Here is a 22,850-nt window from a genome sequence, read left to right as displayed (position 1 = left end):
ATTATCAGCCGTAATAACTCTACCTCTCTCTCTAGTTAAGGGACGCTCTCATTGATTGTTAGCTTGGGATATTTAGTTTAACTAGTTATGTTTTTCTATTGTGGTGTTTATTCTATGTTTGAAATGTTGAGTTACACTGCAATAACCTGTATTTTTTTATATGCACAGAGGGTCTCACTTACACACACACCTGCACTTATTATAGGCCCTTATGCATTAGATGAAACTATGCTCACAAATACAACCCGCTCAATAGTTAGTAATTCACACTCTAGATACCAGGGCCCTTGCTCCAGTACATAGCCAGATACCTAAATATCTCCTTAAGTCCAGCCTAAGCCATAACATCCTCATAACGATATGTCCTGATCTCCGATAAAATAGAGGGATTCATTTGAATAATTAAATCTATGCGATCACACCTGAAGCTTTCCTAGCTTAACCATAGCTTGTTTAATTAAACCATTCTATATATACTCATTACTCCCTGTCTCCCCATAAGTGGTACTCCCATATGCTAGATATATTACTTTTCATTATCAGTTAAGATCCTCCCACGTGTCAAATTCTCTCATTTGGGTACAAGTGTGACCCTGTTTCGATTGGGAGGTATTCCTATTCCAACTCTATTTAAAATTAGATATCTTAGTGTTATGCCCATTTGTCTTATTATTGCTGAACTGTAATAGCTTAAAAGAAAATGTACTTATGTAATAGATTTCAAATAATTTTCTGTTTTATTTCTACCCAAATAGTGCTATCAAGAGTTGTCTACGCTGACTATTTGTTCACCATAGGACTTACTAACAGTTTTGCAAAGTTTGCAAATGTACTATATAGCTCCTATAATATTATTTCTGTTGTATGTACACTTATTAATGAAAATGTTCATATGTCTGGTTATATATTGTATATGCCAAATATCTCAATAAAAAAAAATAATTTTCTTATTGATCCATATAATCACTAGCTGTAAACCTCCCTATTGGTCATTTTGACCCTCTATGTAACATAAATCTATATAGTTTCTACCTATAACTCCTTCTGAGTGATGCATGTATTCCCTATAATGTCTTTCACTGCCATTTAGGTAGAATAACTGAATGCCAGTATATTGCTGGCAATATGGCATAATAAGCTGCCTCTATGCCCAGCAGATGAGATTGTTAGCAATATTTACTGTATGGTGGTAAGTGAACAGATGGTTGCACTTAAAAATAAGACACATTTGTTTAGCACAGTTGTCCTGCATCTGCTTTAGCAGTCATAGCATGGTGACAGGTGTAAGGCTACGGACACTAGATGTCATTATTTACAAACATATAGGTCTTAGCACCAAAATACTTAAACAAGGAATCCAGTGCAAAATTATTATTCATTCAGTCATCCCCACGTCACACAATTGTATAGTGCAGTTTATTCTTTTTTTTTTTTTCTTCTTTCTTTCTTTCTGGATTTCAAATCAGTTCAAATTAAAAAAAGAAGGGTCACTGCCATTAAATAATTTTCAAACTCCCCCAAAAAACAAACAAACAAACTGCAAGAAACAATGGTATTACAGGATTTCCAGAATAGTTGTTTTTATTTGAATAGCACAGTTGTCTTGTCCCTATGCAATTATGGCTTCATTACATGGCACAAATGCATTTGAAAAGAGTAAGATTACTGTTCTTCTCAAAATGTTCTTATGATTTGGAATGGGTTTAAATTTGAAAACCACATAAAAAGTGCATTTTGCAAGGAAATTCTGATTGACTGTAATAGAGCTCTGTGTCCTAAAGAGATAACTGTTCTTAGAGCAGATCTTGCAAGAAGCACACTCTGAATATGCTTGAAGGTTTTGATAATTTAATCTATAAATAACTTCCACACTGCAGCTGCCCTCTGGCCTCTGCACTATGCCATATATGTCCTGGCTCTTAACTCAGGGGGCTCCTGGGTGTAAGAGAGAGAGAGAAATCAGAGAGGATAAGGCACCTCACACAGAGAAGAGGTAAGTTGTGATAGATTACATAATATAGTAATATACTGAGACACAAAGTGTAAATTACAGAAAAGTTCTAGAAATACTTATTGAGATGTTGTTAATGTTATGTGGACAGGTCATTACTTAATGTAAGTGTTCTTAAATGCTACGGTAGACCATGCAGAGGTAATATGGAGGAATAAGTGACTGCTAAGTTATTACAAACATTTTACTGTCATTTTATAAAATTGGTATGAGGCCTAGCACAGGTACATATCATTGGTTCAAGAGCTGACAATTTATTTATTTTCACAGTGACATCCAAATGATCAACAGATGATGAGCCAGATCCATCTAACAGATCAACATTTTTTTGCATTTTTTTAATAGTTTATTTTTTTATCCACCATGCACATTACTGAGCTACTCCGCGAGTGCCTTCTGCATTTGTTTTCCTTCTTGGATAGGGACAGTCGGAAATGTTTATCACAGACTTGTCGCAGCCTCAAGGACGTTTACCATGATCCTTTGCTGTGGCCTTTATTAAGTTTCAGTTCACTGGCAGAGATTAACAAGAAAAACTATGTATTGGGCCCAGCTCTCAGATCGCTGTCTATTTGTTGGTATTCTAGCCGGGTGAAAATTTGTAACATTGAAAACTGGGAGAAAAGTTCTCTGCAGAAATCCATGTGCAGCCAACACCTGAACATAGCAAGTAACTTACTTCTGCAGGTCAGTGAGAGGTATGTATAGTTTAATATTTACATATACTGTGAGATTCAAGCATGTAACTTACTTCTGCAGGTCAGTGAGAGGTATGTATAGTTTAGTATTTACATACACTGTGAGATTCAAGCATGTAACTTACTTCTGCAGGTCAGTGAGAGGTATGTATAGTTTAATATTTACATATACTGTGAGATTCAAGCATGTAACTTACTTCTGCAGGTCAGTGAGAGGTATGTATAGTTTAATATTTACATATACTGTGAGATTCAAGCATGCAACTTACTTCTGCAGGTCAGTGAGAGGTATGTATAGTTTAATATTTACATATACTGTGAGATTCAAGCATGTAACTTACTTCTGCAGGTCAGTGAGAGGTATGTATAGTTTAATATTTACATATACTGTGAGATTCAAGCATGTAACTTCTGCAGGTCAGTGAGAGGTATGTATAGTTTAATATTTACATATACTGTGAGATTCAAGCATGTAACTTACTTCTGCAGGTCAGTGAGAGGTATGAATAGTTTAGTATTTACATATACTGTGAGATTCAAGCATGTAACTTACTTCTGCAGGTCAGTAAGAGGTATGTATAGTTTAATATTTACATATACTGTGAGATTCAAGCATGTAACTTACTTCTGCAGGTCAGTGAGAGGTATGTATAGTTTAATATTTACATATACTGTGAGATTCAAGCATGTAACTTACTTCTGCAGGTCAGTGAGAGGTATGTATAGTTTAGTATTTACATACACTGTGAGATTCAAGCACGTAACTTACTTCTGCAGGTCAGTAAGAGGTATGTATAGTTTAGTATTTACATACACTATGAGATTCAAGCATGTAACTTACTTCTGCAGGTCAGTAAGAGGTATGTATAGTTTAGTATTTACATACACTATGAGATTCAAGCACGTAACTTACTTCTGCAGGTCAGTGAGAGGTATGTATAGTTTAATATTTAAATACACTGTGAGATTCAAGCATGTAACTTACTTCTGCAGGTCAGTAAGAGGTATGTATAGTTTAGTATTTACATATACTGTGAGATTCAAGCATGTAACTTACTTCTGCAGTTCAGTAAGAGGTATGTATAGTTTAGTATTTAAATACAATGTGAGATTCAAGCATGTAACTTACTTCTGCAGGTCAGTGAGAGGTATGTATAGTTTAGTATTTACATATACTGTGAGATTCAAGCATGGAACTTACTTCTGCAGTTCAGTAAGAGGTATGTATAGTTTAGTATTTAAATACAATGTGAGATTCAAGCATGTAACTTACTTCTGCAGGTCAGTGAGAGGTATGTATAGTTTAGTATTTACATATACTGTGAGATTCAAGCATGGAACTTACTTCTGCAGGTCAGTGAGAGGTATGTATAGTTTAGTATTTACATATACTGTGAGATTCAAGCATGTAACTTACTTCTGCAGGTCAGTGAGAGGTATGTATAGTTTAGTATTTACATATACTGTGAGATTCAAGCATGTAACTTACTTCTGCAGGTCAGTGAGAGGTATGTATAGTTTAGTATTTACATACACTGTGAGATTCAAGCACGTAACTTACTTCTGCAGGTCAGTAAGAGGTATGTATAGTTTAGTATTTACATACACTGTGAGATTCAAGCACGTAACTTACTTCTGCAGGTCAGTGAGAGGTATGTATAGTTTAATATTTAAATACACTGTGAGATTCAAGCATGTAACTTACTTCTGCAGGTCAGTAAGAGGTATGTATAGTTTAGTATTTACATATACTGTGAGATTCAAGCATGTAACTTACTTCTGCAGTTCAGTAAGAGGTATGTATAGTTTAGTATTTAAATACAATGTGAGATTCAAGCATGTAACTTACTTCTGCAGGTCAGTGAGAGGTATGTATAGTTTAGTATTTACATATACTGTGAGATTCAAGCATGCAACTTACTTCTGCAGGTCAGTGAGAGGTATGTATAGTTTAGTATTTAAATACACTGAGATTCAAGCATGCAACTTCTGCAGGTCAGTGAGAGGTATGTATAGTTTAGTATTTACATACACTGTGAGATTCAAGCATGTAACTTACTTCTGCAGGTCAGTGAGAGGTATGTATAGTTTAGTATTTTCATATACTGTGAGATTCAAGCATGTAACTTACTTCTGCAGGTCAGTGAGAGGTATGTATAGTTTAGTATTTACATATACTGTGAGATTCAAGCATGTAACTTACTTCTGCAGGTCAGTGAGAGGTATGTATAGTTTAGTATTTACATATACTGTGAGATTCAAGCATGTAACTTACTTCTGCAGGTCAGTGAAAGGTATGTATAGTTTAGTATTTACATATACTGTGAGATTCAAGCATGTAACTTACTTCTGCAGGTCAGTGAGAGGTATGTATAGTTTAGTATTTACATATACTGTGAGATTCAAGCATGCAACTTACTTCTGCAGGTCAGTGAGAGGTATGTATAGTTTAGTATTTAAATACACTGTGAGATTCAAGCATGTAACTTCTGCAGGTCAGTGAGAGGTATGTATAATTTAGTATTTACATACACTGTGAGATTCAAGCATGTAACTTACTTCTGCAGGTCAGTGAGAGGTATGTATAGTTTAGTATTTTCATATACTGTGAGATTCAAGCATGTAACTTACTTCTGCAGGTCAGTGAGAGGTATGTATAGTTTAGTATTTACATACACTTTGAGATTCAAGCATGTAACGTACTTCTGCAGGTCAGTGAGAGGTATGTATAGTTTAGTATTTACATATACTGTGAGATTCAAGCATGTAACTTACTTCTGCAGGTCAGTGAAAGGTATGTATAGTTTAGTATTTACATATACTGTGAGATTCAAGCATGTAACTTACTTCTGCAGGTCAGTAAGAGGTATGTATAGTTTAGTTTTTACATATACTGTGAGATTCAAGCATGTAACTTACTTCTGCAGGTTAGTGAGAGATATGTATAGTTTAGTATTTACATACACTGTGAGATTCAAGCATGTAACTTCTGCAGGTCAGTGAGAGGTATGTATAGTTTAGTATTTACATACACTGTGAGATTCAAGCATGTAACTTACTTCTGCAGGTCAGTGAGAGGTATGTATAGTTTAGTATTTACATATACTGTGAGATTCAAGCATGTAACTTACTTCTGCAGGTCAGTGAGAAGTATATATAATTTAGTATTTAAATACACTGTGAGATTCAAGCATGTAACTTACTTCTGCAGGTCAGTAAGAGGTATGAATAATTTAGTATGTGAGATTCAAGCATGTAACTTACTTCTGCAGGTCAGTGAGAGGTATGAATAATTTAGTATTTACATATACTGTGAGATTCAAGCATGTAACTTACTTCTGCAGGTCAGTGAGAGGTATGTATAGTTTAGTATTTACATATACTGTGAGATTCAAGCATGTAACTTACTTCTGCAGTTCAGTGAGATGTATGTATAGTTCAGTATTTACATATACTGTGAGATTCAAGCATGTAACTTACTTCTGCAGGTCTCCATAGAGATATGTGCGCACTCACCTGACTGCAAGCTGTTAAAGTGTATGTTTATTGTCATAATCAATGCTTACATTTTATTGGTTGAAATTGTAATTAACTGTATAATATTGGGTCATGCTTTGTATTCAAGTAACTTTGGCTATGCATTTGTATGTTGTATGTATTTTTCTTGTAAATTTAGTTTTATATATTATTTATTTTATTGGTAGACAGATGCAGAAATGGTTCTGCAAAATATAGCATAATGTTAGGCATAAGAATAAAAACATATCTAGTATATAAAGCAACAGTAAAAGAATTCACCATTTTTAGAAGTATATTTTTACAAATGTATTATTACTAAAGGACAATATTATATTTGAGTTAAATGTATGACAATAGTATTTCTTCATGTACTTTTTAAATTCTTTGTAAAGTCACGTTCGCTTGTTGCAGCTTCAGTAAATTGCTGCTTTGTATAACCACTATCACACTATTGTATTGTATGTATTTTCAAGGTTTCTACCACTAAAGTAAAATATACATACAAACATAAAAAATGAAATGCTCAAATTCTTTCAAACACTGTTTTTTACCCCCGAAGGGGTATAGTCCTGCTTTACATCTGCAACACATTATTAATCGTGTATATTTAATAACATCACATCACTGTTACACAGCTGACAGGTTCGGTGACATCACTGACTGCTTGTGCTGCTGAGATATAAGAAGCTGCCTAATTTTAAACTAAAGAGAATCTCTTCACAGGCAGCATTGCATTAAGGGGTTTTATGTTTATTTCTTTCATACAGGTGATGAGACTCCATGATTCATTACTCCTGGGAACTACTTTTCCTTGTCACTAGAAGGAGGCAAAGATTCCCAAACCCAAGGAACTCTATAAAACCCCTCCCACCTCACTGGCAACTCAGTCTTGTCTTTGCCTCCATTGGAAGAAGGTAAAGAATGAAGATGTGCATTTGATTCTTTAGTGAGGGGTTCTCAGACTGAGTAGAGGCCCATTTTCCCTCAGAGTATATTTGTTGGAGGGATGTATTTGGAATATTGGTAATGGCATATATTTCGGCTATTGGGATTTAGTTACACGCCTTTCCACGAATGTTGCAGGGACTTTACTTGTCCTTAGCCTCCTTCTGTCGGTTCATCAATATACTCCTATTCCAGATCCTCTGCTGTTCTGTTTCAGCATTGGTTTTGGCTTCCTACTAGTTTCCTCCAGTAGTAGGGTGCCTATAGGTCAGTTTTTTATTTTTTTATTTTATATTTGGCACTCTATAAGCCTGTTAGGTTATTGTTATATATATGTATTATATATGTATATGACCTTGGGACAGTTATATATTTGTTAGGTAATTCCCCTTTATTATTAAGTATTTATAATTTAGCGTTGTGTTTTTTTGGCCTTATACTTTTTTGAATGCTTAACGGCTTTTTGCATGTGTATATTTTTAAACGCACGTTTATTTTTTATTTGTGTAATTTTTGATACGCGTATATTGTCGCACATCTGCTTTCGGCCCACATGCGTCGCCGGAATGGTGTACTTTTTGCTGTGAATTTATATGATGCCAGTTAGACGTGCACCTCCTGTTTTATGTATGCTATTTAGATAACAGGTAAACTGTGTACTACCGCATCTCTGCTTTTATAATTTTTGAATTTCAACATTTTGTATGAGTTTTTTTAGAAGGGGTTAGTGTTTCCATTTCTTTAAACTTTTTTTGTAATGGGGATATTACTGTTTAGCTGTATGCTTGCTTTTTCTGCACTTAACTTCTGTTTAAGTTATGGAGCCTTCTGACTCTGTCCCTAAATCTGCCTTAGAAGCTGGGTCATTTGAACACTTTTTTTTAGTGTTAAGTGTTTATAAGCTGAGTTTTTAATCTTAAGCTAATTTATGCAATACATAATGCATTGTGACCTAACGTTGCTTTTAGGGTGGTTGCCTAATCAGTCTAGCGGAAGCATCTGTATTTGTATTTGCTCTGCTTTGGTCTCAAAGTTTTTAGTATGCAAATCTAGTTCATATGTCCAGTTGCTTTTATTGGGTATCTTCCTTTGCATTTCAGATTTTTGGTCTCAAGGTCTGTTTTTTCATACAGGTCTCAAATCTATAAGCCTGATGGCATGGGCATATAGTTCTTAAGCAGAGAGGGTTCTCTGATTCTGTTATTGAGACTCTGATACAGGGTTGTGAGCCTTTATTCAGGAAGTTTTATTATAAGGTTTAGAGCAGTGTTTCTCAACTACGGTCCTCAAGTACCCCCAACAGGCCATGTTTTAATTATAATGGTAATAGTAATAATAATTAGAATAGTAATTAGAATGGATTTGTGGACTCTCCATGCTAGGAAAGAAAAGAATGTATCAGGTAAGCATAAATTTTGTCTTTTTCTTTCCTGATTCAGAAGGAGCATGTGAGTTTAAACAACTTTCCAATTTTACTTCTATTCTAAAATTTGTTTTGTTTTCTTGATATCCCTTGATAAAAAAGGGTACCTAGGTAGCCTGAGGAGCTGCTGATTGGTGGCTGCACATATATACCTCATGTTATTGGCTCACCCAGTGCATTCAGCTAGTTCCCAGTAAGAAGTTGCTACTTATTCAACAAAAGATACAAAGAGAATGAAGCAAATGGTATATTATAAGTAAATTTGAAGTTGTTTAAACTTGTATTCTCTATCTGAATCATGAAAGACATTTTTTGGGTTTCATGTCCTGCTAGCATCTTTTTTTAATTTCTTTTTATAAAATGTTTCAGTTTTTATATTAATTTTCAACTACTGAGTTTGTATAGATATAACCAGATATTACACCAATGAGGACATAGTTCAAATAGCCATATTAGACTGTTTTTTTATACCAATGAAGGAGAAATAGACAGTCCCATGTCTTTAGCAGATGCTGGTTTTTACCCCCCCCCCCCCACACACACACACAAAGAAAACAACACCAGTTTTGTCTGTTCTGCCACCAGTCCCTGCTGTGGTCCAGCTGTCTGAGGTTAACTAGTGGTAAAGGGTAATACAGCATAGGCTATTAGTACAAGAAGTGTATAGCTAGCACACTCTTCTAGAAACCACAGTAATCATTTAAAACAGGGGTGCCCACAACTTTTTTTTTTTTATATGGCAGGATTGGCTGTGGACTAAATTGCATTTTATTCACACTTATGCTAAATATAAATCCTCAAAAATATATAACCACATTTGTAGTTACAAACTGCCTAACATTAGCTACTGTTAAATTAAGTAAATACAACCTACTCAAATTCATAGCATTTGATACAAACACAATTATTAATTTATTACACATTCTAACTATGGCCATAGAAAACATCTTCACGTTCTGGGTTTGTTTGACAGACGCTGATTTACACAAAATCTTACTCAGAATATGAAACTGTTAATTGCACAGTATTATTGGTTAAGGAAAAAACACCTGCATCCAGACACATTTATACTGAATCAGTTAGCTGAAATGTTCTTTTTAAGCTTAGTATTTCTTTTATAGTGGTGAAGGCATGGGTGGCACCGGGGCCCAAGTGCTGGGGTGGGTCATAGCAGCTAGTCTGTCCATAGGTGTGTGCCTATGTAGTCATTATCAGTGTATAGATACTCACATCATTATACAGTACAGCATGCTCATCAGTGTATAGATACTCACATCATTATATAGCACAGCATACTCATCAGTGTATAGATACTTACATCATTATACAGTGCAGCACACTTATCAGTGTATAGATACTCACATCATTATACAGTGCAGTATACTCATCAGTGAACGAATACTCACTTCATTATATAGCACAGCACACTCATCAGTGTATAGATACTCATATCATTATATAGCACAGCATACTCATCAGTGTATAGATACTTACATCATTATATAGCACAGCATACTCATCAGTGTATAGATACTCACATCATTATACAGTGCAGCACACTCATCAGTGTATAGATACTCACATCATTATACAGTGCAGTATACTCATCAGTGAATAGATACTCACTTCATTATATAGCACAGCACACTCATCAGTGTATAGGTACTCATATCATTATAAAGTGCAGCACACTCATCAGTGAATAGATACTCACATCATTATACAGTGCAGCATAAACATGTGTATAGATACTCACATAATTATACAGTGCAGCATACTCATCAGTGTATAGATATGCACATCATTATATAGTGCAGCATACTCATCAGTGAATATAGATACATCATTATACAGTGCAGTATACTCATCAGTATATAGATACTGACATCATTATACAGTGCAGCACACTCATCAGTGTATAGATACTCACATCATTATATAGTGCAGCATACTCATCAGTGAATATAGATACTCACATCATTATACAGTGCAGTATACTCATCAGTGAATAGATACTCACTTCATTATATAGCACAGCACACTCATCAGTGTATAGATACTCATATCATTATAAAGTGCAGCACACTCATCAGTGAATAGATACTCACATCATTATACAGTGCAGCATAAACATGTGTATAGATACTCACATAATTATACAGTGCAGCATACTCATCAGTGTATAGATATGCACATCATTATATAGTGCAGCATACTCATCAGTGAATATAGATACATCATTATACAGTGCAGTATACTCATCAGTATATAGATACTGACATCATTATACAGTGCAGCACACTCATCAGTGTATAGATACTCACATCATTATATAGTGCAGCATACTCATCAGTGAATATAGATACTCACATCATTATACAGTGTAGCAGAAACATAAGTGTATAGATACTCACATCATTATACAGTGCAGCATACTCATCAGTGTATAGATACTCACATCATTATACAGTGCAGCACACTCATCAGTGTATAGATACTGACATCAGTATACAGTACAGCATGCTCATCAGTGTATAGATATTCACATCATTATATAGTGCAGCATACTCATCAGTGTATAGATACTCACATCATTATACAGTGCAGCATACTCATCAGTGTATAGATATGCACATCATTATATAGTGCAGCATACTCATCAGTGAATATAGATACATCATTATACAGTGCAGTATACTCATCAGTGAATATAGATACTCGCATCATTATACAGTGTAGCAGAAACATAAGTGTATAGATACTCACATCATTATACAGTGCAGCATACTCATCAGTGTATAGATACTCACATCATTATATATTGCAGCATACTCATCAGTGAATATAGATACTCACATACATTATATAGTGCAGTGTGCTCATCAGTGTATATATATTCCAATTATTATACAGTGCAGCATGATCATCATCATTATACATCGCAGCATACTCATCACTGTATATAGATAATCCTATCATTATACAGTGCAGCATAAACATAAGTGTATAGATACTCACATCATTATATAGTGCAGCATAATCATCAGTGTATAGATACTCACATCATTATACTGCACAGCATACTCATCAGTGTATAGATACATCATTATACAGTGCAGTATATTCGTCAGTGTATAGATACTCACATCATTATATAGTGCAGCATAATCATCAGTTTATAGATACTCACATCATTATACAGTGCAGCATAATCATCAGTGTATAGATACTCACATCATTATACAGTGCAGCATACTCATCAGTGTATAGATACTCGCATCATTATACAGTGCAGCATACTCATCAGTGTATAGATACTCGCATCATTATATAGTGCAGCATACTCATCAGTGAATATATATACTCACATCATTATACAGTGCAGCATACTCATCAGTGTAGATACTCACATCAGTATACAGTACAGCATGCTCATCAGTGTATAGATACTCACATTATTATATAGTGCAGCATACGCATCAGTGTATAGATACATCATTATACAGTGCAGCATACTCATCAGTGTATACTCGCATCATAATACAGTGCAGCATACTCATCAGTGTATAGATACTCACATCATTACGTAGTGCAGCATACTCATCAGTGTATAGATACTCACATCATTATACAGTGCAGCATAATCATCAGTTTATAGATACTCACATCATTATACAGTGCAGCATAATCATCAGTGTATAGATACTCACATCATTATACAGTGCAGCATACTCATCAGTGTATAGATACTCGCATCATTATATAGTGCAGCATACTCATCAGTGAATATATATACTCACATCATTATACAGTGCAGCATACTCATCAGTGTATATATACTCGCATCAGTATACAGTACAGCATGCTCATCAGTGTATAGATACTCACATTATTATATAGTGCAGCATACGCATCAGTGTATAGATACATCATTATACAATGCAGCATACTCATCAGTGTATACTCACATCATAATACAGTGCAGCATACTCATCAGTGTATAGATACTCACATCATTATACAGTGCAGCATACTCATCAGTGTATAGATATTCACATAATTATACAGTGCAGCATACTCATCAGTGTATAGATACTCACATCATTATACATTGCAGCATAATCATCAGTATATAGATATTCACATCATTATACAGTACAGCATGCTCATCAGTGTATAGATACTCACATCATTATACAGTGCAGCATACTCATCAGTGTATAGATATTCACATCATTATACAGTACAGCATGCTCATCAGTGTATAGATATTCACATAATTATACAGTGCAGCATACTCATCAGTGTATAGATACTCACATCATTATACATTGCAGCATACTCATCAGTGTATAGATACTCACATCATTATACAGTGCAGCATACTCATCAGTGTATAGATACTCACATCATTATACATTGCAGCATACTCATCAGTGAATATAGATACTCACATACATTATATAGTGTAGCATACTCATCAGTGTATAGATATTCACATTATTATACAGTGCAGCATACTCATCAGTGTATAGATACTCACATTATACAGTGCAGGATACTCATCAGTGTATAGATACTCACATCATTATACAGTGCAGCATACTCATCAGTGTATAGATACTCACGTCATTATACAGTGCAGCATACTCATCAGTGTATAGATATATCATTATATAGTGCAGCACACTCATCAGTGTATAGATATTCACATCATTATATAGTGCAGCATACTCATCAGTGTATAGATATTCACATGATTATACAGTGCAGCACACTCATCAGTGTATAGATACTCACATCATTATACAGTGCAGCATACTCATCAGTGTGTAGATACTCACATCCTTATACAGTACAGCATGCTCATCAGTGTATAGATACTCACATCATTATATAGTGCAGCATACTCATCAGTGTATAGATACTCACATCATTATACAGTACAGCATGCTCATCAGTGTATAGATACTCACATCATTATATAGTGCAGCATACTCATCAGTGTATAGATACTCACATCATTATACAGTGCAGCATACTCATCAGTGTATAGATACTCACATCAGTATACAGTACAGCATGCTCATCAGTGTATAGATATTCACATCATTATACAGTGCGCAGCATACTCATCAGTGTATAGATACTCACATCATTATACAGTGCAGCATACTCATCAGTGTATAGATACTCACATCAGTATACAGTACAGCATGCTCATCAGTGTATAGATATTCACATCATTATACAGTGCAGCATACTCATCAGTGTATAGATACTCACATCAGTATACAGTACAGCATGCTCATCAGTGTATAGATATTCACATCATTATACAGTGCAGCATACTCATCAGTGTATAGATACTCACATCAGTATACAGTACAGCATACTCATCAGTGTATAGATATTCACATCATTATACAGTGCAGCATACTCATCAGTGTATAGATACTCACATCATTATACAGTGCAGCATACTCATCAGTGTATAGATACTCACATCAGTATACAGTACAGCATACTCATCAGTGTATAGATACTCACATCAGTATACAGTGCAGCATACTCATCAGTGTATAGATATATCATTATATAGTGCAGCACACTCATCAGTGTATAGATATTCACATCATTATATAGTGCAGCATACTCATCAGTGTATAGATATTCACATGATTATACAGTGCAGCACACTCATCAGTGTATAGATACTCACATCATTATACAGTGCAGCATACTCATCAGTGTGTAGATACTCACATCATTATACAGTACAGCATGCTCATCAGTGTATAGATACTCACATCATTATATAGTGCAGCATACTCATCAGTGTATAGATACTCACATCATTATACAGTACAGCATGCTCATCAGTGTATAGATACTCACATCATTATATAGTGCAGCATACTCATCAGTGTATAGATACTCACATCATTATACAGTGCAGCATACTCATCAGTGTATAGATACTCACATCATTATACAGTACAGCATGCTCATCAGTGTATAGATATTCACATCATTATACAGTGCGCAGCATACTCATCAGTGTATAGATACTCACATCATTATACAGTGCAGCATACTCATCAGTGTATAGATACTCACATCAGTATACAGTACAGCATGCTCATCAGTGTATAGATATTCACATCATTATACAGTGCAGCATACTCATCAGTGTATAGATACTCACATCAGTATACAGTACAGCATGCTCATCAGTGTATAGATATTCACATCATTATACAGTGCAGCATACTCATCAGTGTATAGATACTCACATCAGTATACAGTACAGCATACTCATCAGTGTATAGATATTCACATCATTATACAGTGCAGCATACTCATCAGTGTATAGATACTCACATCATTATACAGTGCAGCATACTCATCAGTGTATAGATACTCACATCAGTATACAGTACAGCATACTCATCAGTGTATAGATACTCACATCAGTATACAGTACAGCATGCTCATCAGTGTATAGATACTCACATCATTATATAGTGCAGCATACTCATCAGTGAATAGATATTCACATTATTATATAGTGCAGCATACTCATCAGTGTATAGATATTCACATCATTATACAGTGCAGCATACTCATCAGTGTATAGATACTCACATCATTATACATTGCAGCATACTCATCAGTGAATATAGATACTCACATACATTATATAGTGTAGCATACTCATCAGTGTATAGATACTCACATTATACAGTGCAGCATACTAATCAGTGTATAGATACTCACATTATTATACAGTGCAGCATACTCATCAGTGTATAGATACTCACATTATTATACAGTGCAGCATACTCATCAGTATATAGATACATCATTATATAGTGCAGCACACTCATCAGTGTATAGGTACATCATTATATAGTGCAGCATACTCATCAGAGTATAGATACTCACATCAGTATACAGTGCAGCATACTCATCAGTGTATAGATACTCACATCATTATATAGTGCAGCATAATCATCAGTGAATAGATACTCGCATTATTATATAGTGCAGCATACTCATCAGTGTATAGATACTCACATTATTATATAGTGCAGTATACTCATCAGTGTATAGATACTCACATTATTATATAGTGCAGCATACTCATCAGTGTATAGATACTCACATCATTATGTAGTGCAGCATACTCATCAGTGTGTAGATACTCACATCATTATACAGTACAGCATGCTCATCAGTGTATAGATACTCACATCATTATATAGTGCAGTATACTCATCAGTGTATAGATACTCACATCATTATACAGTACAGCATGCTCATCAGTGTATAGATACTCACATCATTATATAGTGCAGCATACTCATCAGTGTATAGATACTCATATCATTATACAGTGCAGCATACTCATCAGTGTATAGATACTCACATCAGTATACAGTACAGCATGCTCATCAGTGTATAGATATTCACATCATTATATAGTGCAGCATACTCATCAGTGTATAGATACTCACATCAGTATACAGTACAGCATGCTTATCAGTGTATAGATACTCACATCATTATATAGTGCAGCATACTCATCAGTGAATAGATATTCACATTATTATATAGTGCAGCATACTCATCAATGTATAGATACTCACATCATTATACATTACAGCATGCTCATTAGTGTATAGCTACTCACATCATTATATAGTGAAGCATACTCATCAGTGTATAGATACTCACATCATTATACAGTGCAGCATACTCAGTGTATATATACTCACATTATACAGTGCAGCATACTCATCAATGTATAGATACATCAGTATACAGTACAGCATGCTCATCCAGTGTATATATACTCACATCATTATACAGTACAGCATGCTCATCAGTGTATAGATACTCACATCATTATACAGTGCAGCATAATCATCAGTGTTTAGATACTCACATCAGTATACAGTGTGGCATACTCATCAGTGTATAGATACTCAGATCATTATATAGTGTTGCATACTCATCAGTGTATAGATACTCACATCATTATACAGTGCAGCATACTCATCAGTGAATATAGATACTCACATCATTATACAGTGCAGCATAAACATAAGTGTATAGATACTCACATCATTATACAGTGCAGCATACTCATCAGTGTATAGATACTCACATCATTATACATTGCAGCATACTCATCAGTGAATATAGATACTCACATACATTATATAGTGTAGTGTGCTCATCACATGTATATATATTAACATTATTATACAGTGCAGAATGATCATCATCATTATACATCGCAGCATTGTCATCAGTGTATATAGATACTCACATCATTATACTTCACAGCATACTCATCAGTGAATATAGATACTCACATTATTATACTTCACAGCATACTCATCAGTGAATATAGATACTCACATTATTATACAGTGCAGCATGATCATCATCATTATACATCGCAGCATACTCATCAGTGAATATAGATACTCAAATCATTATACAGTGCAGCATACACATCAGTGAATATAGATACTCACATCATTATACAGTGCAGCATACACATCAGTGAATATAGATACTCAAATCATTAAACAGTGCAGCATACTCATCAGTGAATATAGATACTCACATCATTATACAGTGCAGCATGTTCATCAGTGAATATAGATACTCAAATCATTAAACAGTGCAGCATACTCATCAGTGAATATAGATACTCACATCATTATACAGTGCAGCATACTCATCAGTGAATATAGATACTCACATCATTATACATCGCAGAATACTCATCCATGTATAGATACATCAATATACAGCGCTGGGCACATCTGGTAATCCATTGCCAAAGATGCATATATGTGCAGCCACCAACCACCTGCTAGTTTCGAATAGTGCACTGCAGCTCCTAACTATAATTGTCAACAAAGGATACCAAGAGAACAAAGCACATTTGGTAATAGAATTAAATTGAAATAGTTGTTTAAAATTGCATGCTCTATCTCAGGGTTTTTCAAAGGTTTTTTTTCCCCAAGACCAAGTGCAATGATACCACATCTCTTTGCAACCTTATTTTTATACTTTGTCTGTAATTTTCTGAATTTAATATACAAGACAGCTGCAATTTTTTGCAAAGTAACTAAAGTGTGTGTGTGTACTTTTATACTTGATTGTAGTCAAACGTACAGTGTTGTAAAAGGTAACACTACACACACTCATATGACACACACATTTGCAACACACTATCATATAAGACACACATACTACACACTCTCTCATAATATAACACACTCATATTACACACATATGAGAGTGTGTGTTGTATGTGTGTGTGTAATATGAGTGTGTTATATTATGAGTGTGTGTGTGTTGTATGTGTGCAATATGAGTGTGTTATGAGAGTGTGTGTTATATGTGTGTAATATGAGTGTGTTATATAATAAGAGTGTGTTATATTATGAGAGTGTGTGTTGTATATGTGTGTGTGTGTGTTATATGTGTGTAATATGAGTGTTATATTATGAGAGTGTGTTTTGTGTGTGTGTGTTATATGTGTGTAATATGAGTGTGTTATATAAGAGTGTGTGTTGTATGTGTGTGTTATATGTGTGTAATATGAGTGTGTGTGTTGTATGTGTGTGTTATATGTGTGTAATATGAGTGTTATATTATGAGAGTGTGTGTTGTGTGTGTGTGTTATATGTGTGTAATATGAGTGTGTGTGTTGTATGTGTGTGTGTTATATGTGTGTAATATGAGTGTTATATATGAGTGTGTGTTGTATGTGTGTGTTATATGTGTGTAATATGAGTGTGTGTGTTATATATGTGTAATATGAGTGTTATATTATGAGAGTGTGTTGTATGTGTGTGTTATATGTGTGTAATATGAGTGTGTTATATTATGAGAGTGTGTGTTGTATGTGTGTGTGTTATATGTGTGTAATATGAGTGTTATATTATGAGAGTGTGTTGTGTGTGTGTGTTATATGTGTGTAATATGAGTGTGTGTTGTGTGTGTGTTATATGTATGTAATATGAGTGTTATATTATGAGAGTGTGTTGTGTGTGTGTGTTATATGTGTGTAATATGAGTGTGTTATATAAGAGTCTGTGTTGTATGTGTGTGTTATATGAGTGTGTAATATTATGAGTGTGTGTGTTATAACACACTCATATTACACACACATACACGTCACCCAATAAACATGTTGTTGCAAACTATTAATGGGTCCTGACCCATGGTGTGAAGAACCCTGCTCTATCTGAATTATAAACATTTAATTTTGACATTATTCCCTCTTAAGTCTATAAATGCCTCTTGAGTATGATTTACCTTTCTTTGTCATGTATATCTTACAGCAGAATGTCTTTCTTTCTCAGATGCCCTAACCTGCGATCACTGACATTGTCTGGCTGTGCCCATGTTTCTGATGAGGAAATTATTCAAATTTTAGCAAGCTGCCCGCGACTTCAGAGCCTGAAACTAGAGAATTGCTCTGGAGTGACAGATAAGATGTTAGCTGTGATACCCCTGCTTGGTGGCCATCTTCAGACACTCCATGTTAACTTCTGTCGAAATATAACACAAGATGGCCTCATCAGAGTGCTGGTGGGGTGTCCAGCGCTGGATCTGCAGGCAATCAGAAGTGCAGAAATGATCGCTGACAGGCTTCCAGAACCCAACGTTACACTTCACAAAAATATAAGAAAACTTATATTGCAATGACAGATGCAAGGCACCGTTTTACAGTTACAAATGGATCTTGCGTTTCTTGTTTAATGCATATTTGTTTATCCTTTGCTGATCCTGGCCTGCAGGAATACAATGTAATGAGAATTAATTCTGTATGCATTGCTTAATGGTTATATAATTTAATGAGAGTCACGGACAGAAGACTTTGTGAGAACATGCACAAAAAATGTGAAATTAAAGAACTCTAGGACTTTGAAAAACATTTGAAACTCAACAACTTTAAGAGTATTTTTATTTGTATAATGCAGTGCCTTTTAAATAACAAACTGCCGTATGGTAGTAAAGAAGGGAGGTCTACTTGAAAAAACACTATAGGCTTAAAGATACAGTCTACTGCAGAATTGTTATTGTTTAAAAATAGAGATAATCCCTTTATTACCCATTCCCCAGTTTTGCATAATCAACACAGTTATATTAATATACTTTTTACCTCTGTGATTACCTTGTATCTAAGCCTCTGAAGACTGCCCCCTTATTTCAATTCTTTTAAGAGACTTGCATTTTACCCAATCAGTGCTGACTCATAAATAACTTCAAGGGAGTGAGCATGTTTTCTATATAGCACACATGAACTAGCTCTGTCTAGCTGTGAAAAACTATCAAAATGCACTGAGATAAGAGGCGGCCTTCAAAGGCTTAGAAAGTATCATATGAGCCTACTTAGATTTAGCTTCCAACAAAGAATACCAAGAGAACAAAGCAAATTTGATGATAAAAGTAAATTGAAAAGTTATTTAAAATTGCATGCCAGATCTATGAAAGTTTAATTTTGATTAGATTGTCCCTTTAAACAGCACCTCTTCAAAGACCTGGGGAAATAAACAAAAACAAGCACATAGTGCATTAAAACACACAACAGTAGTGCTACAGAGCACAGTTGGAGACTGTAGGAAAACTATTACCTGGAGAACTGGGAGGCTACAGCCTGTTTGTGATCGCACCAGGAGCTGTGAATGCTACCTTTACTGGAATTTCTTGCTTCCCTTGTGGTTTGTAATGCCCTCTTTTTTGCCTTTTCTCTATTTGGCCCATCAACATAGGGGTCTGTCACAGTCCTTTAGAAAAACGTATCTAATGATTTTGAACAGAAAAACAACATTAAAATCTATAGAGATTTTTTTTTTTTTATAGATAGGTAATTTGATACATTATTCTAAGGGATTGTGATTGACCACAATACTCAGCACTGTTCCTAGGAAATAGCTGTGCCAGCTTTTCTGTACTAGAGTTTTATTTTCGTTTTTTTTGTTGTTTTTTTTTTAAAGAAAATAGTGTTAAATAAAGCATTAAATCATTTTCCTAACCTCACATTTTGTACACAGATTTACAGTGTCATACACAAGTGTTCTTTTTAGGTTAAAATTCTCTGAAAGAAGAAAATAAAAAAGTAAACACACATACACTACAAGTTAGTAAAAGTTTTTTATATATATTTTTTTATTCATTTGGCTTTGAGGATTGTGAATGTTCTCTGTTATTTTATTGTTTGTGAATGTTGACTGTCAATTTTTTTAAAATAAAGTTATCTTAACATTATATGTTCTTAAGCAGCTCTTGTGGATGATGCAAAATACTTCACTATAAGTTAAAAAATGTAACTTTTACTTTGTAAATGTATAGTTCTGGGAATTTAAAATAAAACGTACAGTTGGTCTTTCTAAACTAGTTTTAATACGATTAGATAGGTTTTGTAAAATGATGATTCTAAAGAGTTACTTTAATTCAAATTCTTACTCTAGAGCAGGGGTCAGCAACCTTCGGCTCCCAGATGTTTTGTAACTACATTTCCCATGATGCTCAGATAGCCTAAAGAGTGTCTCAGCATCGTGGGAAATGAAGTTTCAAAACATCTGGGAGCCGAAGGTTGTTGACCCCTGCTCTAGACCATACCATCACATAGACAGTCATCAGCAGCTCACAGTGAAAGGTGCAAGTCAAGCCCTTTATCTAGTACAACTTTGAAAAACAACCACAACATTGAGCACCAAAATAAAAAATGTATCATAGGCCATCTAATCAAACCATAAGCTAATATGGTAACATGAAAGAATATAGGGGGTGGGCTTCATTCAGTTTGAGATGAGGGGGTATCACAAGAATCAAAAGTTCAGGTTATGTAGTGAATTGGATGCTACAGAAACTCTTGACTGAATTAATAAGCACAAAGGGATGTTAATGACAACACTGATATCTTATGAACTTATGAATTTAATTATCAGTGACTGGTATCCATGGGGGTGGCATATGTTTTGTATTTATTTATAAGAATAGGGAGTAAAATAACCCTTAACTCAGAAACACACAATGAAAGCCTTAGGTGAGTAGACTCACATGTCCCTGATTTGGTGTCTGTCACAGGATGTTCATATTTGTTAGTTTATGTTCATGAGATGAGGATAACCCCTGCTTTGAAGGAAGTTTAATGGAACAGAGCAGTTTTATGTTCACCACCCAATTATAACTTCATTATCTCTGTATTATTTGTTTGCGTAGCAATGAGGGAAAAGGGTAGAAAAGTGGGACATTTCGGTAATCTAGAGGAGAAAGAGTGATAAAAAAGAGTAAATGAGTATAGGGCGGATGACTCAGAGTGGATAGAGGAAGAGAGTCAACAGATGTAAGAAAACAATGCACATGTGAGAGCGATTACTAAATGGCAGGAAACAGGGAAGTGTGAGGGGAAGAAAGGTGAAGAGTAGAGGGATAAGCACAGACAAAATATTACAACATAAAGAGAAGAGGAGGATGGGGGGAGGTGAAAGGGGAAAAATAATGAAAGAAATTAGAAGTGAAAGAAAAATGGAAAATCAGGGATGTGATTAGATCATGAAAATAAGCAGTTAAATAATAATACATAGTAATAATTAATAGTTTAAAAGCCCCATTTATATGGTTTTGTCCTTCAGAATCTGCTCTAGGATATCTTCAGCTGCAAGTATTATTGACCAGTTACATACATGTGCAGTACAAAAGAGTCCCCCACAGCTTGAACATATATTTGGGTCCTACTTTAAGGGACAGGTTTGTGAGTAGATGTTAAGTATAACTGGAGGTTGCTTGTGATTAAGGGTGGGGGAGGTCAGGGTTTATTATTGTGGAGCATGAAGGGTAACTGAACAAAAGATATTTGGTTTTCTTCAAAGAAGAAATGCTACAATGTGGCTAACAGAGTAGCAGGAGATAGAAACCACCACCCAGATAGTGAGGTTATTAATGCTATAAATTACTTCGCTAATACCTTCTTTATACAATTTGTGTTTGAGATTATTTTCTTATATTGGTAAAATTTATGAAGAAGGCTAGAGAACGAGCGTGGGGGTTTAATCCCTGTAAGTGGCTCAGTAATACTTCATTACATTAGCCAAGAGCGCTATCAATTTGTGTTTGTTGAGGAAATATAAAGCCAATGCTACATAAAATGTCAGAGCCCAACCACACATTGTTACAATACGGGGCCATACATACAAGCACAATAAACACCAGGAGA

The 22,850-nt window shown here is 34.8% G+C and overlaps 1 protein-coding gene across 1 annotated transcript; it reads left to right on the top strand.

Moving 5' to 3' along the window:
- The first annotated feature begins 1,909 nt into the window (after nt 1-1,909).
- Nucleotides 1,910-20,899, top strand: FBXL22 (F-box and leucine rich repeat protein 22). The gene is made up of 3 exons (XM_053717292.1): nt 1,910-1,993; nt 2,282-2,709; nt 18,991-20,899. Exons 2-3 carry the CDS (start codon nt 2,375-2,377, stop codon nt 19,334-19,336), a joined length of 681 nt encoding a protein of 226 aa, XP_053573267.1. The 5' UTR covers nt 1,910-1,993; nt 2,282-2,374; the 3' UTR covers nt 19,337-20,899.
- Nucleotides 20,900-22,850: the final 1,951 nt, after the last annotated feature.

This window comes from Bombina bombina, chromosome 6, assembly GCF_027579735.1.
Source record: "Bombina bombina isolate aBomBom1 chromosome 6, aBomBom1.pri, whole genome shotgun sequence".
Taxonomy (NCBI): Eukaryota; Metazoa; Chordata; class Amphibia; order Anura; family Bombinatoridae; genus Bombina; species Bombina bombina.
This window is presented reverse-complemented; position numbering and strand designations above follow the sequence as displayed.

Bases quoted from the DNA above. Each gene is read 5' to 3' on its own strand.
- FBXL22 (XM_053717292.1), top strand. From the start codon at position 2,375: ATGCACATTACTGAGCTACTCCGCGAGTGCCTTCTGCATTTGTTTTCC. The intron at 2,710-18,990 runs GTATGTATAGTT...TTTCTTTCTCAG, and splicing joins CTTCTGCAGGTCAGTGAGAG to ATGCCCTAACCTGCGATCAC.